At 45.6% G+C, this 19,080-nt stretch overlaps 1 protein-coding gene across 1 annotated transcript in view; it reads right to left on the bottom strand.

The window, feature by feature from the left end:
* ABCA12 (ATP binding cassette subfamily A member 12) overlaps positions 1 to 9,750 on the bottom strand; it is a gene marked incomplete at both ends in the record, with an annotated part of 77,395 nt that extends 67,645 nt beyond the window's left edge. Inside the window, 2 exons of the mRNA XM_083864847.1 lie at positions 5,822 to 5,915; positions 9,682 to 9,750. Of these exons, the coding sequence (XP_083720973.1) occupies positions 5,822 to 5,915; positions 9,682 to 9,750 (163 nt within the window). The remainder of the gene's footprint in view (positions 1 to 5,821; positions 5,916 to 9,681) is intronic.
* Positions 9,751 to 19,080: the final 9,330 nt, after the last annotated feature.

The raw sequence follows: 19,080 nt of genomic DNA, 5'->3' as shown, positions 1-19,080 counted from the left end.
CTTCAGGCCCTGCAATAAGACCAGCCCAGAGCAGACAGCATCTACTTCCACGCTTATTAAGACTGGGCAAGCTGGTTTTGCTCGCCCACAGACCTTCCACTTCCACCTCCTTATTTAATAAATTAAAAATCAGCGCTTGGATCTGATCACATTGGGTTCATGGCCCGATCAGGGAGAGCATAAAGAGCAGAGAGCAGAAAAAAATCACAAAGGAGCCAAAGAGCAGCAGGTGTAAAGGGAGGAGAAAGAACCTCCAAACCAAAGACAGGAACAAAGGAGAGGAGGAGGAACCTGCAACCCTTCAAAGAGGTATTGCAAACTCAGGGCAAGGTGGGGAAATGACAGTCTGCATCATGGGGCAGAGCTGAGGAGGTTGGCAGTGCTGGGAAGGGATGTTCCATTGCCTGAAGCACAAACACACCAGCAGAAAGCAGGAACTGCACACAAGCCCTTTTCCTACAGGGCTTTTTAAAGCAATATTTAATGCAGACAAGGCTAACCTAGTCTTGTAATGCAGCCAGGTTGATCTTGTCTGTATGAGTAGCAGGGGACTACCCAAACAGGACTAAGAAGAGATCCAGGGCACTTCCCAGCAAGAAACTGGAACCCAAAAGCTTAAATCCATATCTAGATTCCTGCAAAAACAGCTGCACAAAAACTCTGTTTACCCAACGAACATCTTTCAATGCTGAGTGCCTCCAGAGCCCAGGTTTACATTCTTTAAACAAAAGTGCCCTCCTTTCCAGAAACAGAGGCATCCACAACTGCTAATTTCAGTTTAAGCCAAGCTGCTCAGCACCTCTGGAAAAATACTTCTGCCCTTTTAGATCCCAGCACCCGGAGTGAGATGTTTTAGGAAGTCAATTAGAATTAAGTGACCACTCCAAGACTCTGCTTTAATGGGAAAGGAAAAATCAGAGGGGAAAGTCAGGAGTTCCAACTCTGAACATCCTTCAGTCACACCCCAGAAAGAGGAAGAGTCTGGGGAAAGAAAGGGAAGTGTGGAGATTTATGGCAAGAGAGGCATTACAAACATCTCAGTGCTCTCTTTAAGCAATTGGTCCCCAGGCTAAGGGGAAGACAAGGAACTCTATGGTTGGGCTTCTACATGCAATATGTGTAGAAATCAATGTATATGTCTATTCCAGTAACTGTGGGGTTAATTAATATGAACCATAGCCCCTTCAGCTCTGGTTTAATGAAACAGAGGGTTATATGGCAGTCTGCTCCCCAGCACAACAGAATAAAACAAAACATTCATACCAAAGCCAGGAACCTGATGAGGCATTTTGCTCATCACTGCAGATGAGCACAGACAAAAATCTGGTGTGTAGGAAACGGAGGGAAAACTGACAGAAAAGAAAGGGAGGAAAATGAAGCAGTATAAGGGAACACAAGGAGTGGGGCTGCTCCACCACAGGCAAGTGGTGAAGGAGAGCCTGAAGTCTGATGTGTGCTTGTCTGTGTGCAGAATAGGCTGAACCCTGGGGGTGGATTATGACTTGAATAAATACCCATGACTTATCCAAATGAATGGAGTGGCCTGTGCAGCTGAGCCATCATCCCAACTCCCTGTAATTAGCATGGGAACCTATTAATTTTTCCACATTACTGGGAAAAAGAGACGAGTACAGGTGCCTCCAACTAAGAGGCAAATTCCTATAAAGTACAGCATATTTTCAGAGTTTTCTCACCTCCAGCTGAGATACTTTCTAAGGCATCAGAGATCTCTGCTCAGGGGCTCAACACTGATTTTTCCAGCCAGTTCTGGACCTGTTCAAATCCCAGCTACCCATCACAGTAAGACTGAATGGGATGCAGCTCAGAGAGAGCTTCTCCCAGGAGAACTGGAGCCAAGAATAAGAGCAGAGTATCTGTTCCTACACAGTGCTGTGCCCCACAGCTCTGGCTCTAAGCTAGACCCAAACAGCTGTGCTGGTACTGACCACCGGCCTAGTGACCAATTCTGATGATATTTTCCCAGAATATTGGCTGCAAAGGGCAGCCTCATGGAGGACTCTGCTGCCGAGTCTCTCTGACAAACCTCTCTGAGTGAATGCAATGCACCCTTGCAGGCACCTCCACAACACTGGGGAAATCTGGGTGGAAATTCCGGGCAGAGGTGAAGGGTAGAAAGTGCTTCACTGGAAAAAGATCAACCAACAAATCCCCTGGTGGATTTAAGCCCAGAGCCAAGAGCACAGCTACTTTCCATGAGGAATGAGGCACGGGTTTCACAGCCCAGCTGTCCCTGGGAGTGCCCTAGGAGAGGACCAGGGGTCTAACAGGAGGCAGGTTTGTCCCACATCCTCCCCGCAGTGCAGGGGTAACCACAGCCAGAACTCCTCCCGGGAATACCAAAGAGGTGGAACTGACAGCAGGGAAGAGGAGGCAGCAGGAAAGGAACTCGGGCGGGGAGGGTGTGACAGGGTGTGACAGGGCTCCTTAAAGCGAGGAGAGTAATTGGGCTCCTCTGCAGACTGAGTGGGCTGAGCCCTGAGGGACAGATTGTATCTCCTGCACAATTCCCATACCTTGCTAAAACCTGGAGGATGGAAAGGGATTTCTGCTCTAGAAAACAGGTGATAGAGGCACAAAAGTCTGGATTATACCATCAAAGCCAGTGGCTTTCACCTGCAGGCTTCCAGTCCAGAGTTTCCTATGCCACACTTACACATCCCAATGCCCCCTAGCAAAGACAAAGGCTGAAATAAAAAGGTCAAAAGTCGCAACTGCAGTGCGAATAGTAAGTTGGATGGGGATTTTGTGTGTAAGACTCCGGGATCATCACAGAAACTGGGTATGCAGACAGTGAAATCTCTTTTCCATTTCTCCTGACAACAATCTCTGCTGACCTGGAAACACATCATCAAACAGAATCCCTGAATAAAGAAGAGAGATTGTTTGGTTTTTTTACCTCTGAGATACAAGATGCTTTAGTTGTGAAGAAAATTATTTATCAGACTTCAGCTCCTTGTTTTCCTCAGTTCTTAGTTCTCCTATGAGCATCTCTTGAGCAGTGACATTTATTTGGCATGCCATTTCTCTCTGAAGCTCAGCCTGGCACAAGCTCCCTTTGCATTAAGTGCTACACAATATAATTCAGCACAAGCAACTTGCTCCTGCAGGAAACCCTTGTCATTTGTTCACCCTTGACTGATGTTTGCCAGGTAATTTCTCTACATAATCCTCCATCTACTCAGTGTGTATTAGCTGTCCTTCAGAAGAAATTACTGTCTGGAATTGGAGCTGTTTTAATTGAAAAAAGAAAAAAAAAAAAAAAAAAAAAAAAAAAAAAAAAAAAAAAGATTTCATGATATTTCTGTGGCCCAGAATACGCGAGATAAGCTTAGAGAGTGGGATTTTCTGTGGGGTTATCTCTAAAGCCCCAAACTTCGACATCTGAGTGGCTTATTCCATCTCTGTGCCATTGATTCTGTGCTTCCTGACTTTTGTCTACCTGCAATAATCTCTTGACAGCAGGACTGGAAACAGCTTCTTGTCACTACTTAACGATTCTGTCTTAAGGCAGGCACTGGGACTCAGCATAAGGTGAATTTTATGAATAAAATTAATAAAATCCCCTCCTGTAATAGTTTGCCTAGATGTGTCCACCCCTCCCTGCTTTTCTACCAAAAAGGAAAGTGATTTATCTATTGCTTTTTAAGCAAAAAGTTTGATACATTTTTTCCAGTTGTCAAAAGAATAATTGTCAAGCAACTGTTCTTATTTAACTAAAATAGCAGCAGAAACTGGCTGTTTGATGATCTGGTTAGCATCCTTCTCTATTCCCTCAGGATTCTTAGATGGTCTCTGAACATCTGGATCACAAGAATACACCAAAACCATTATTTTTCAGCAAAAAAAACCTCTCTTGCAATAGAGAGTTCCTATCATCCACTTCTAAGAGAGACAGATGCCTACTCACACGCTTAGTGAGACTTGTGCTAAAATAAAATTATTCTACAGAAGGAAAGGGAACTCATCCAGAGATACTGCCCAACCTTCCTCTTTCCTGCAAAGGACAACTGATGGTGCTAAGATTCAGAAGATTATTCCAGTTAATTAACAGTTCATAAGATTATTCCTGTTAATTCATTAAGGCAGAGATGTGATTATCCAGAGCAAAAACGCTCCAAACAAACATTGATTCAAACTAATAACCATGTCAAATAAAAGAATAAATATTTCCCCATCCAGATGGCTCTCCTGACATCCAGCTTATCTGATTTATTGGGGACAGGAAGTACAACTGATGGGGCAGTGTGGGAGGTCTGCCATTTCCACACTTGGCAAAATCCAGGGTTTTCACAAAGTACAATGCGTTCTGTCTTGCCTGCTCCAACTGGTCCAAGGGAATTTGGGAGAACTTGGAATATATAACATGCCTAAAGAGGTCTTTTGCTAACAGCAGATGGGCTTGGGGTTAAAAAATTATCCCTACACATCAAGAATGTCCTTTCCTATTAAAGAATCCCTATGATACTTTCTTGAAGAACTTGCTCTGGCTCTCCATCCCTGCCTACAGAAGGAGGCAAACAATGCTGCACTGGGACTAGGCTATAAGCTCTGTGCAACAGGGACTATCCTAATTTTATGTCTGATCCTTGTCACAGTGAGGTCCCTTCTAACACCTCACAGAGGAATGAGGGGTTTCTAACCAGACCATCACACCTGTCAGGGCCAACATTCCCAGTGTTCACAGGCAGATCCCTCCCAGCCACATCTCACACATGGGATAGCTGCAAACACTGGGAGCCAACTGCTTGTCCCCTGTGCTGCCAGGCACTGCCTCTTCACCTCCTGCATCAGTCTCCCTGTCCCAAATACAAACCCCCAGCCTTGCCCATGCCAGGGCTTGGCTCCTACCAGGCCCATGACAACCCCAGGTGGCTCATCCATGGTGGTATCTCTGCTATCAATCAGGTGTCCTTTCCAAGCCAAACCATTCTATGGCTCTATCATTTGATTCCATTCAAAACTAACACTATGAAAGATGAAAAAGCTCCCAACTGGATGAACCCCTTGCTCTGCTTTACTCTACAACTTCATGAATAAATGTGCCCAGGGCTGGGCCATGCTTCTGATGGTGATAAGGACTCACTGATCAGCAGAAGTGCTTCAGAGCAGACCCTAGTGCATCCCTGCTCTGAGATGGACACTCACTGACCCAAGGAGCAAGGCTTGCAAGCAAGAACCAGCTTATGCAAACTTTTATCCATTTGACCCCCAACAACTACTGACCCACCCATGGAGCTGCTTTTTATTTTTATGTCATTTTTATTACAAGGGGCTCACATGCACCATCAGGTCCCAGGAGCTGAGCAAGTTATGGCTCTTCAGCTGAACCTCAGCAGTGAGATACTTTAATGTGCACATTTTGCCTGTGGCATGCATGAGGTAAAACCTTTCACATAGGCCAATCTCATGTTTGCCACCTCACCTCCCTAATCACACTTGCAGGCTCTGCCCTCACTCCTTTTATTGAGTAAGCTCTCCCCCAGCTGCCCTCTTCTCCCTCAGTTTATCCTGGGAATTTATACTGCTCTCTACACGTCAGTATCCAAATAAATCTTGATGAGACAGTTCTTTAAGGTTTTCTAATTATAAAGCTAATTTCGAGAAAAAAAAAAAAAAAGAGCAAAAACAACCTCAGAGGAGCACACACATTTTATTTACAGCATGATGCATCCCAGGAAATTCTCCACTGGAAACTACACGGAGCCAAATTTGTAAAAGTAACAAAACACATCAAATGAACACATCAGTCACCGAAATGAGAACTAAACCTCACAGACATAAAAACAAACCAGTTACTTACAGTTCTGCTGTGGTTCTGGAGGGAATTTGAGACGGATAATGGCCAAGATTATGAAAACAACCACAGGCCAGGAAATTAAAACAAACGACCATACCTATAAAAGAGCAATGAAAATATATCGGTTACGTTTGTCGCAGTGATGTTACCCAGAGCCTTGGCTGGAATGCACAAGCAGTGCCCTAAGTGAGTTACAGGGTGTATTGTAAATCACACCTGTCTTGGCATGCATACAATTAAAATCCAAGCATTATCTATGCAGGAAGAAAAACTGCCGGGGATTTTAAGAGCGAACAACAAGGCTGAAGGCAGCACAAGGTTTCAGTTTGGCTGATAATTATGGGGGACAGTGTTTACCCAGCTTTGGGACACTGCTATGTCACAGTAAAGGCACGCTGGGAAGCACCAACCAGAAGATAGAGCAGCTGCAGAGTGAAAGCTCAGTTTCACTTTCAGGGAAATTATGTGTAAATAGGACTTTGATTGAACTATACCCCAAAATTAAAGTGTTGGACAAGCCTACAGCATTTTTCCCCAAAAAATTGTTTTTCACAACCAGTGGATCCTCATGGTAGAGTGGAAGGAAGGATTTTCACAGTGGTCATTCACAAGATGTGGAGCTCAAGCACAATAAAGGAAGGGCTTATGGAGTTGTGCAGCCAGTCTACAGAATGCACATCTGACCACACATCATCAAGAGAAAAACCCTTATAAGACCTTCTGACCCCAGCAGCCCAAATCCTTGGCACCCTTCCATCTGCAGACTGTAGCAGTCCATACAGGTGAGCTGAAATGATTCCCAGAATGGTTTTGCTTAAAGAGACCTTAAAGCCCATCCAGTTCCAACTTCCTGCCATGGGCAGGGACATCTTCCACTATCCCAGGCTGCTCCAAGCCCCATGCAGCGTGGCCTTGGACACTTCCAGGGATGAGGCAGCCACAGCTTCTCTGGGCACCCTGTGCCAGGGGCTCAGCACCCTCATAGGGAAGAGTTTCTTCCAAATATATAACTTAAGGTGGAAGAGCAATCATGTCATATTGCCTTAGTGTGTTGAAAAACACATGAACATGTATAGAACTCTTGTCTCTGACATGAGGGTTGCCCCTTTCAATGGACAAGAATTCAGAAAATACTAGAACTAACCATCTAGTATAGTAAACCAATCTAGGGAGGATGCTCAAAATCTTAAGACACAAACCTTGGAGTTTTGTGAGCTAGGAAATTGTAATTATTCAAATAATCCCCTGCCTTTGCACTAGCTGGTGAGCTGGCTCCCATGCTTACTAGATTAAGAGTTTTCCATCTATCAGTAGTTAAACTGAAACTACTCTGTGCTACAAAATTGCTGTTCTATCTTCATGCCAATTTTGGGGACTGCAAAGATGTCTTTCTTCAAAATCATCCCGTTTTTCATCGTTGTGTTGCTCTTTTTTTCAGATCACCACATATTACCCAAAGCTGTTTTTTCCTAAGTAATTCCAAGCCCATAACCATGTTTTCATTTCCTGTAACACTCACTGGAACATAAAGCCAAACAGACAGACAAACAAATCCTGGAGAGCAATTCAGCTTAAAGATGGTTGTTCTACAGCAACTCCATCTCTATCACCCCTGATGAGGTGACTCAGGCTTGAAAGTAGGAGCAAATTCATGTCCCAAAATAGGCAAGTGACAGACATCAAACCCCAAGACACCTCCCCACACAGCCCTTCAGAGGGTGCTCCTGTAATTTCAGCATTTTAGCTTAGACAGACAGTACCATTCCTGTTTTTTATGTATACACTGCCAACTTGTAACAAGATCCATCACTGACACTGCCATATTTTAGTTAATTTTTTTATATCAGATGCTTTCCCTATAATCAGTCCCCAAACACGCAGTTTAACTGTGATTAATTCTCATGCAAATGGTGTTATTAATGTGTCCTCCTTGTTTAGCACCACACAGGCTAAAGTAAAATTATGGGGTAACAGCACAGAAACTGATATTAGTCAGAAGCTGCCTAAAGGAAGGGCTGGACATCTGTCACATTCCTGGGATAATAAATGAATACTGATTGTTCCCACACAGGAAAATCACTGTCCCTCCTCATTTTGAGCTACAATGGTGTTTATACTCCCCACTTTCCAGATATGTCTTCTCTCAGTATCTCTGCCCTGTGACTTAATTGGATTTAATAGCAGCTGGGCACATCAGTTGCAACATCACAGCATTCCCACTGTCCCAGGCATTTCTAGTGAACAAAAACAAGACAACCATCCTGGCCAAACTGCTTGCAGGTGGAACGTGTTGACTTGAATGGAACCACAACCAGCCTCAATCTGGCTCTTGGGACATTAAGAACTGTGATGTGAGTTGCATAATCCCTTAGTTGCTGGATTATTTCACTGCTAAAAGTTGATTTAATCTCTCAGATCTTACTTAGGATCTCTGGGTGAGTGAACATTTTCTCTCCCCTTCCTGGCTTTAAATAATGTTTAAATAATGAAGTGCAACACACAAGAGGCACCAATATCCCCAGTTCCCTTTGGCACTCAGGCCCAACTTTGCTCCCAAAAAGAATCTGAGTTTACCTCCTCACCCCCTCCTCAGTCTGAGCAAGCTCCCTAATTTGGAGCAAGAGAGGGAAATTAAGGAGGGTTGCAAGGCATGCCTGCCATAAAATAGTCAGCAGTGGCCAGATTTTTATTTTAATTGACATTTCAGTTCTACAGAGTTGATATTTCAACTCCACAGGAAAGCAGAATTACAGCAAGTAATTCTCTGACTGTAGTCAGAGGCACAGGTAGGGCTTAGGTGGCATTTACACAAGAGCTAAAAGGGACCCAAACCTCCTGCTTTTAACAAGGCTGTTACAATTTCTCTTGAGAAATTAGAGGTAATTTATTGGGATTCTTCTGCATCTGAGGAAAAGTGTATTTTGCAGTAGTGAAGAATGCTCCAAGGCACAGAGCATATCCACAGGAGTCAGAGGCATTCAGCACCTCTCTGAATCAGGCTCCTCAGCAAGGAGACAGGACAGGGTAAGCTGGAGCAGACCTTGCAGAAGCACACAGTCATACAAGGCCTTTCACTTCACCCTCACATCACACCCTCCATGGACATTTCCCTTTGGGCAGCACTTCCTGTGCCTGCCAAGGTTTCCATTCCACCAAGGCAAGTTTAAACCCCACCACGTTTGGGTCACTGGGGCACAGGTGATGGTGCATCTCCCTGAACTGCCCAGGCTTCTGCTGAAAATACCACACATATTGTATTGTGTTTGTACCAGAACTGGACTGGGACAAAACTACTCCCCCTGGCCGTGCAATGCCTCCCAAAGGAACATTTGTTCCCTGATGCTGCTGCAGCTCAGATCCCTCTCTGGACACTTATGGCAATGGTTTATCTTTCAGACAGGAAGATCACTGGGGTGTTTGATTTGCAGCACACTGGATACACTGGAAATCTGTCTCAGAGCTACTTTTCTTCATTATCCATCCTTTACAAATGGCTCTGTGCAAGGGCAGCCCCATCCCCCCAAAATCCCAGGGGCTCCTCAGAGGCTCTACACCAGCCCCAGGGTCTGCTCACACAGCAGCAGGTACAGAACTGCAGCCCTAACTCAGGTCTGCCCACGAGCCTGTGCATGGTTTTGTTTGCACAGACATTGTCCTGAGGGAACAAAGAGGCATCCACGGTACTCAGTCTGGACTCCTGAGCCTTCATGCATGAGTTTCACACAAGACCCACCTTCCTTCTGCTTCTACCACCCCCCTGCCATTCTATCAGCACAACCTTCCTCCCTGCAGTGCCTCCCTGTCTCCTCAGCTCCCGGTGTTTCCAGGCTCCCCCTCCCGCACTCCTCTGCTCCCACACTCACCAGCTGCCTCTTGACACTCAGCCAGTTCTTCCAGAGCAGGATCCTGAGGTGCTGGGAGAGCGCAGCCATCCTTGGCTCACCCAACTGAAAGTGAGGGGGCTGCTGTTTCTCCTCCCGCGCTTAGGAAGCAAAAGTGGAGGCTCTAACCCAACAGGGCATCCAGTGTCCAAAATCCAGGCCTCTGCTTCTTCCCCACAGCATAGCTCTGAAGCAGCTACTCCATCCACTTGTGGCTGCTGTACTCTCAGGAGCTGTGGCTCTTGTCCTCACAGCAATAGCTCCTAGCAAATTCAACAGGTTCTTCCTCTCCAGGCGGGCGGGCAGAAGCAGCAGCCTGCCTCCACTTGTGTTAATTACAATATCCAGCCTCTCCTGGATGCTCCCTGTCCAAGCCCTCACCGATAAAATGGATAGCATTCCAAAAAGATGCTTCTGCTTAAACAAAAGGTGATGCATGCCTCCTCCTCCCCATGATGAAACTCCCTGTCTGCCCACACACAGCTTCTGCTGGAGAGGTGTCATCAGCAGCAGCAGAGTTAGGCCACTTGCCAGGCCAGTCTGACTTCTCCGAGTTCACAGGGAATGGCTGGGAAGAAAGCATCCACAGCCACAGCATGCACCTTCCTGCCATTGCTGGTTTGGAATTAAGGGGGTTTGAAAACTTCTGAATGTCCCAAGTAGACCTCCCAACCTAAGTAAATTAAATGAAAGAGGTAAAAAATATTTTTAAGTCAAAATCTCAGGGACTGATCTAGCTGCTTGGCTTCCTGCATCTTCCCTTTCCTCCAGGAAATCAGTCCTGGGGTTCTCACTGACTGATTTCCATAAAATGCACCAAATCCCCTGAGAATGGATCAGATTTCACAAGATTTCGGAGATTAATGTGGCTTGAATACTCATTATTCAACTAATCATTGAATTTCCCAAGCTAGTGGTACCTAAGAAGAACAGCCAGTGATGACAGGAAAGAGAAAAGGCAGGTATAGAGTGAAGCAATGACAGCACAGGGAACTGCTCATTGCACAAAAGGACCAGCAATAGATCTGAAATACGGATTTGTGTGATGGGCTCTGGTCAGCTGGAAGAACTCTGGTCCCCCTTGGGTGTCTGGTAACACTGAAACCATCCTTGAAGCACTTGTCAAGCAATGGAAGACATCACTGTTCTCAGCATATTCCACATCCAAAACCATTCCTGTACATGGCACAAACTAACTTCAGGCTTCAAAAATGAAAACCATCTTGAAGGAGTCCTTGCTAAGCTCCACCCAGAGACAGGAGTGGAGGCAGCAGCAGAGGAGTTTTGATCCAAGGGTTGCTGAAGGCACTGAGAGGAAAAGAGGAAGAGAGAGATGTGAAGGGAAACAGCTTCCCTGGATTGGTGAGGGAGCACTGCAAAGGTGGGAATGGCAACAGATCCAGAGCAGTCCCTGCCCCACATACCTTCAGTCTAAATAGACTGGACATTCCACTGGTGGGAGTGAAACTGGAGCTAAAATTAACCTAAAAGGCTTCCCTGGTTTAGTTTAAATAGCAAAGGGAAGAAACCTAAATGTCTAACCTTCCAGCTCTACATTCCTTTTTTTTTTCTCTACTAAATATTCTTAGGAGGGAGAGGGATCTCATTTGGGTCTGGGAGTTGAGAACAAGCACTGCTCCTTGGGACACTGTTCTAGTTCAGCTCCACATAGGAGGCGCACCCGGATTCACTGCATTTGGTCCAAACATGATTTGCAAACTTCATTCACTTCCTCTCTGAGGCTGAAAAAAGAAATCCAAATATAGATAATTCTGCTCTGAGGGGGGAAGAGAGAAGAAATTTATAATTTCTCCATTCACTGCCTTGCCAAGGTCTTCTAAGGCAAGTGTCTGATTGCTTCTTTTTGGTATTCAGTCAAACAACTGTTTCAAAAGAGCACCATGATTTGGATAATAATTTTCCCAAGCAAATGCACATCCTTACTTCCTTTGTGAACTGAGTCAACAAACATTCCCCTTGGGAAGTACCCAAAGGATAATTTGTTCGAGATCACCACTGTAAAATCAGAATAACTCAATGTCAGTTGGCTCCCAGAGCACCTGCATTCAACTCCCCAAACACCACAGCATTCCCATTCCAGAAGACAAGATGAAGATTTGATAAAACCATTGTACTCTTCTGCTTTTTAATTCCTTTACTAAATAATTCCTTTACCTAATAATTCCTGCAGATGGCACAGGAAGCTGTGGGCAAAGTGACCAGAGCAGGAACATGGCCCAGTGTGCCAGTGTGCAAATAGCCAGAGGGGGAAAGGAAGGAAAGGCCAAATTCTTCCCTCTCCTAATACATCCTTACTTGGTTTATTCCTCTGCTTGAACAACTAGGGCTCTTCTGGGCTGAAGGGCAAACCCACTGAGGGGTGGTTCAGATCACTGAGAAGAGAAGCAGCATCTGTTTCTGTGCCCATGGAGCCGAGGAAGCTCTCAGGGGAGCTCTGAACTGTGATTTTATCCAATGCAAATGATCAGAGCCATGATGCATCCCCTGTTCTGCAGCAGCTCACATCACCCGGCAGGGGCTGCAGCTTCCAGGGCAGGAAGACTCACCTCACACAGCCAGAACTCACAAACACACCTTTCCTTTGGGATGCTCTGTCAAGCAGAGGAGTTTTTATTGCAGTAGCAATGAATGCATTTGTGCTTCCCAAGCATGCTCAGTTACCTCTATGAGAAATGAAAACTGAGGCAAGTGATGCAAGACAGAGTAAAGCCCGTGAGTGAATGATCTGCAAGAGTGCTGGAAATATTCTTGCAGGAGGACATGTCCTTACCTGCCAGGGCTGGCAGCTGTGAGGGCCACAGGCAGCAGCAAGGCAGGGATCCATGAACAGAACACACTGCTGTGGAGGAGCTGCACAGGGTCAGTCAGGGGGTGCTGGGGGCTCTCTCCAGCCCCAACACAGTGGGGGGATGAGAGGAAATGGCCACACTTATCGTTCATGTTTCACTGGTTTCTTGGCCAAAATGACAGCAGCACCATAAAATGCAGCTGTCTGCTCATGAGCACTCCTGGCTTGGCTGTGAAAACAAGGGGAGTTGGATCAAACCTGACAGGGCAGAATATTCACCCCCCTGAAGTTAGTGCCAGTATCTGTCCCTGGAAGTGTTGAAAAATACACGTGGATGTGGCATTTTTGGATGTGGTTGTGAGGTGAATGTGGTGGTGGCTGCACAGATGTTTGGACTTTGAGGTCTTTTCCAACCTCACCAATCCCCTCATTCTAACATCACACGCCCTTGCAGCACCAAGGAAGATAAAATTTAGAAGTCTATATATAACCAGTTAAAAGCCCTGCCTCCCTCACAGGTAGAGCAGAAGTTGTGAGGACTTGCCAGCATTAGGCAACACAATGCACAGCACTGGATGATGTTGCAGTGGTGTAAGACAAACTGAAACACCACTTGAGAAATGGTATAAAAAGGCTTTTGTTGAGCAGCCCACGGCATTTCTCAGGAGAGGCACACACACTCTCTGGGAATTGCTCCTAGTTTTTTCCAATGGCATGGCAGCAGCCTGGAAATGCAAATTCCCACACATTTCCTGGGTGCCTAAATTCAGGCACAAGACATGGTTTTGAGAGAGATGCTCACTCAGCATTTTTAAAAAACATTCAGAACACTCAGAAAAACAAAAATTGGGCAGCACTATTTCTAGTCACTATGAAACTGCAGTTGATATGGCTCCACCATGGCACCACTCTGCCACCAAACACATTTTCACTATTTATTGGTGACTTTTTTCCCCCTCTATTAAAATGCATTTGCAAAGCAGCCCCTCCTGGAAGCAGTTTTCCCTCAAGCAGTCTGTCACTGTCATCAATACAAGGATTATATCACACAAGGCCTACTCCAAAGAAGTCAGGGGGAACTCTGCAGCTGATTTTTGGCTCAAAGTTCTTTGATATTAACTCCTTATTCCTGCAAAGCAGCCTTGTTTCCAGGAACTAACCCCCAGACCAAGCAGAGCTTTGGGATACTCTGATATCAGAGTAGATATGCACAAAAGTAAATTTTATTTTAGCCCAAGTCCAAGCTTCCTGCAAATGAGCTGGAGGGATGACAAGCTGAAACATCTGGGGAAGAGCTCATCATTGGGGTTTTTCCTCTTAAGTCAACAATGCTCTGCTGGAGCAGGTTTGGGAAAGGGCAGGGAAATGCAACTTTTGGGTTTAAAGCCATAGTGCCTCTGTTCAGAAGTGCCCTGCTCCCAGCCAGTCTTTCCCCCTCCTCCTTTTCTCCCAAGGTCACCTTCAGACACATGTGGTCCTGTAGCAAACCTACAGGTGCATGAGTCATTTCCCACCACACCCAGCACCGAGGGCTGGATTTGTGAGCCTCCCACACACACACCCCTACCTTGCCACAGGGATGCTTGCAGGCTTCACACTCCCCCTTTTCCAGTGCTTACAAACCCCTGTGAGCCCACTGACACACAACACTGGATCAGGATTAAAAGTTAGTCAGCGAAGACTTGTGGGCATAAAATGAGCAGTGAAAGGCAGCTGCTGCTGGTGGATCCTGGCAGGCACCAACAACCCCAGTTCAGTCTCTCCCTGGTACAGCACAAGGTCACAAGTAGAGCCACCCCTCACTCTATTCCTGCTCATCAAATGAGCCCAGCAATGTACAGCTCATCAGAGTATGCAATGAAGCCACTACCTTGGGGTCTGTGGTGCTCAGTTATGGGTGGGACCTGCTTCATTAAAACCCTTTCTCAAAAGCCTTATTCTTGGGGCCCAACTCTGCATCTAGACAAACCCACTGAATGCCAAGGCTGGAGCAAGTGGGTGATATGAGAGTTTCCTTAGGATGCCCTTTAACCCTTCCTTCAGATCATTAACAATGTTAAACCCAGACCTGATGCCAACAAGGGATAGCTACCAGTGTCCAAACCCTGACATTTCTCATTTATCATTTTGTGCTTTCAGCTGGTTTCCAATCTGCCAGCAATGCTCCTGTCCCACCACTTGAGCCTGGACAGCTGACAGATGGACTAATTAGGGATCACACTATTCATGGCAGGGCTGAGAACAAGGTCAAAGCAAGGGCACTGTGAAAAATAGATTTGATTTTGCACAGAACAATTGGTATTTCCACGGCTGGGCACAACCTGTGCTTTCCAAACCAAAGTGTCAGCAAAGATGCCCAAAGGAACTCCAACAAAACAGCTTGCAAGTTAAGAGGCCGAGGAACAGACTGTAAGGATAAGGAACACAGAGGCAGGATGTGCTTGGGACAACGGGTGGGCTGTTCTGTATGCAATGGAAACATATTTCCTGAAAGATTAAAATTGTATCAAATTAAAAATTAACTGTATTTGCACATCAAAGGAAGTTAAATCCTCAGTCATGTGGATTTAGTAAAGGCTTTTCTCTACATTCCATAATGCAGTGGTTTGACCCACTATACATAATCATGCAAAAAACAGGAAAAATTGTATTTTTTATTATATTATAGGATAATAAAATACCTACTTAAAGGTCTGCTCAGATTTATCAATAGAGTTGTGAGCAATGTTTGTTCCCCTCATAGCTGGAGTGCATTCACACATGTTCCTTCCCACATGGACTTTCTAAAACAAACACAGGGCTCTCAGCCCAGGCACTTATCATATTCTTTCTCTACTACCTGGCTGCACATTTCAGTGAAGAACCTACACATAATTTCTGTGGGATTGATCCACTAACAGCCTTGGAAGCTGTGGGGAAGGGCAGAGAGGCAACCCCACAAGCTCAATGTCTAGAAGCAAACAGCAATCTGAGAGCACAGTCTAAGGACGTGGAGCCACCACACTGCTGCTTAATAGGTTTCTAGGGTGACTATCCATCACCAAGTCACTTGGGTGTTATTACAAAATCAGCTAATTAAAACCACACCCTGAGATCTAAACGAGCATAGGGAGTGCTGATGAGTAATGAAGAGTTACACAAGGCCTGTCAGGCTCCTGGAGCTGGGAACTGCTGGCTGTGGAGAAAAATATGTGTTGTAATAATCCCTCACAAGCACCACAGTGATGGAGGAGCACAGACAGGGGCACAGAAGGGCTGGCTTACCTACGGAGTATTTCTGAGAGCTCCTTCATTCCTAGCAAAGGAAAAGTTAAAGATCTCTTTTCCCTCTTCAGGTCAGAGATAAAAGGCAGCTGTCCCAAAAGAGAGTTTGATTCTCTGACTCCCACGGTGGAGATGGGCAATCTTCACTGAATGGGCAAGGATGACGGCTCTGCAATCACTGGGAGAGAGTGCTCACCCCTCCTTTCCCTAATGACTGTAGCACCAGGCACCCTTCCCGGGACGAACCAGCCTGGCACTTCAGGAAGTGCAGTGCACAGGAGAAGGGTTCATTAAATCATGCCCTGAGTTTGTGGCCTGCATGTCTAACCCCGTGTGTGCCTGAGCACAAGGCACAGGCTTGATCCTTGGAGAGCTGGGAGCAGGAGGAGACACGTGCTGGGAGAGGCAGCTCCTTGGGAGGGGCTGCAGGATGTCCTGGAGATGAGCTGCCACCCACCTGGGCCTCACCTGCACACCCGGAGTTTGTAGTTCCTCTCTCTCTGCCACCTGCACACCCTCATTGGGATTTCCATGATGTGTCCTCACCTTGGGAGGTGCCCTGTGAGATGCACACCCGTGGATGTCCAAGCAGACAGACCCTACTCTAGACTGACACCTCAGAGAGCTGAGTTGTGCTGCAGTTTGATTTTTCAAACAGAAATGACAGCAGGATGAAATCTTGAGTTGATATTGGGACTTTGGAAGTTATCTTGGGCACAGAACAGAGAAAGAGGAGAAATTAAACTCCGGTACTGCTGGATGGATTGGCACAGCAAGTCCAGCAGCTCCTGGATAGCCACAGATGGTCAATCACACCCAAACCAAGCCATGTTTGGTGGGCACAGAGTGATGCAGGATCTTCTCAGCAGGTCAGACAGGTCCTGTTTGTGCTGCTCCCACTCCATGTGCACTGTAAAGCTGAAAGGCAAATTGTCTACAGCCACAACTCCAGGACCTCTGAATGTCTGGCAGGCCTGGCAGACCCCTCTGACCATTAGCAAGGTTTTATTTGGGACTCCTTGGTCCGAAGCCCAAGATATCCCAAATGTATTGGTGGGTTTTGCAGCTTCTGGCCAGAATTCCCCTCACTGCCAATCTGGATGTCTGAAAATCTCCAAAAAGTGACATTGTATTTTTCTTCTTGGTTTCTTTTCCTTGCCCCTCAAAAACTTCTGTCCAGAAAAACTTTTGCATTATAAAAACCCCTTTTAAATACCCCTCAGACCCATCCCAAAGGATGAGTGTCCTTTTCGATGCCATTACAAAAATATGCACAGCAGGACCAGTGACAAGAGAGGAGCACAGGACAGACACTGTGGGTGAAGATGAACACCTTTGGGCAGGAAGTTACAGTCTGTCTACAAAGGGCCCCAAAGAGCTTTATTATTTATGGACAATTATCATTATTTAGAGTCCAAAGGTCTGCCCATTTTCTCCAGCTTGTTTCAACAAAGATCAAAGGAAGATTCACCAGTGTCTTCGTCTGCATTGCCAGAAGGTAGTAGTAACAACAGTAATTGGGGCTCTTTACAGTCAAAATGCTTATAAAAAACCTTTTCTAATTATTTAATAATGAGACACTTGATGATGCACTGGAAGCAGCATTCATTGCCTTCAAGAAAACAGAAGTAGCGTCAGAAATCTGCTTGAGTTAAAAATGCCAAGGAAGAGGGTGCCCCCTGTAGACACCAATCCAGGTAACCCCTGAGAAGGAGCTGACTGACACCTGCCTTTCCAAAACTAATTCCAGGACAGGCTGTGATAGATATATACCTGTATCTCACCAGCAGTGCGTGACCAAGGCTCAGTGTTGCCGTCCTGACAACTGAAAGACAACATTAAGGACTCCTGAGGGCAAGTGGGATTGTGTATCTATCTGAGATAAAACTTCCTAGAAGTTAAACCAGAGGATAAATGTGGAGGTAATATCCAGCATCACATGGCACAGCAAGGCATGAACCTCCTCACCAGTTCAGGCTCTTTGACTTGTGTGAAGAGACCTGAAGTGCACAAATACCATAACATATAATAGCAGAAATCAGCAAATAACAGATAATTGTCTCCTTTTGGAAACATTTTTTTTCTCAGCCCATGAAGAGCAAATTGGAAGCTCCATGATACCTAGGAATGGTCTTCATTTGACTAATCCAGCTATTGTAGAATCAACAATTTAGGTCCTGCATTTACATGAAGCAAATTAGGCACAGATTATCTTGGAACAAAAGTGGCCTAGCAATGGGACAAAATACTGCAAGCAATTCTGTGCTGCAGGACTATTTTCAGATTGCTTTGGGCACAAAGGCTGCCCAGGACCTCATCACTTGGAGGCAGGCAGGAGCCTTGAGGCCCCATCAATGTAAAACACTGTGTTCCTACCCCACTGGTATTCATGGAATCTCCTCCAGCCCTATATATTAATGGCATTTGGATACAATTGGATATTTTGTGACAGTGAAGTTATCATAAATTCCATGGGAAAGCTCATGAAAACCAGAATTTAAAATATCCTTACCAATCATTGGTTAAACAGTGGGTTTGGGAAGGGAGAGAGATTTTGGAAAAAAACCTCTCCTGCAGGTAAGAACGTGGAAAAACTCACACACAGACATAGCTACACACTGTGGTGTGAGAGCACAGGGAGTTTCAGCATCCCCTTGCCTTGAGTCTTGAAGAGTGCCTGTATCTGCTTTGATCCCTAAAGGCATTCAGAGCCGTGCCTGCAATGCCTGGAGCGCACTATGAGCTGAGCTGGAACAGTGTGTCAGCTACCCATGGACACATTTCCACATTTCCTCAGTTTTCCTTGGAGTATGAGCAGGGCAAACACAAATCTGCCTGCAAAATCCCTGGAAGAAACCATCTTAAAATTTATAGCCTGTAAATAACCCAAAGTTTAAATAACTCACTTCTACAATCATTTATACACCTGCTTATCTCCACAGACAACTGAGAAGTGGAACAGCTCCCCACAAATGGCAGAAAAAGCCTGTGGAAAAAATCTCCACAGGACTGGGGCACCAGAGGCCTCTCCTGGATGGCAGGAAGGCTCTTGGCAAGCTGCTGGTGCAAAGCACCACCAAAGTCAAACCTTAACATAAACATTGGTTAGAACTATTTCATTATTCAGATCTCAGCAAAGCTGGGGAGTCAAACATCTTTTTTTACAGGAGAAAATGTGAAAACCCCACACTACCTTTTTCCTGGGCTGGATGCTGGGAACTTCCAGACAAGACCCTGTATTATGCATTGGCTTTGAGACTTTTTTTCCTTGATTTTTAGAATCACAGAATTATAGAATGGCCTGGGTT

Source organism: Zosterops lateralis (assembly GCF_965231275.1).
Source record: "Zosterops lateralis genome assembly, chromosome: 7".
Classification (NCBI taxonomy): domain Eukaryota; kingdom Metazoa; phylum Chordata; class Aves; order Passeriformes; family Zosteropidae; genus Zosterops; species Zosterops lateralis.
Note: the sequence above shows the minus strand (reverse complement) of the source record. Positions and strands in the feature narration are given on the sequence as shown.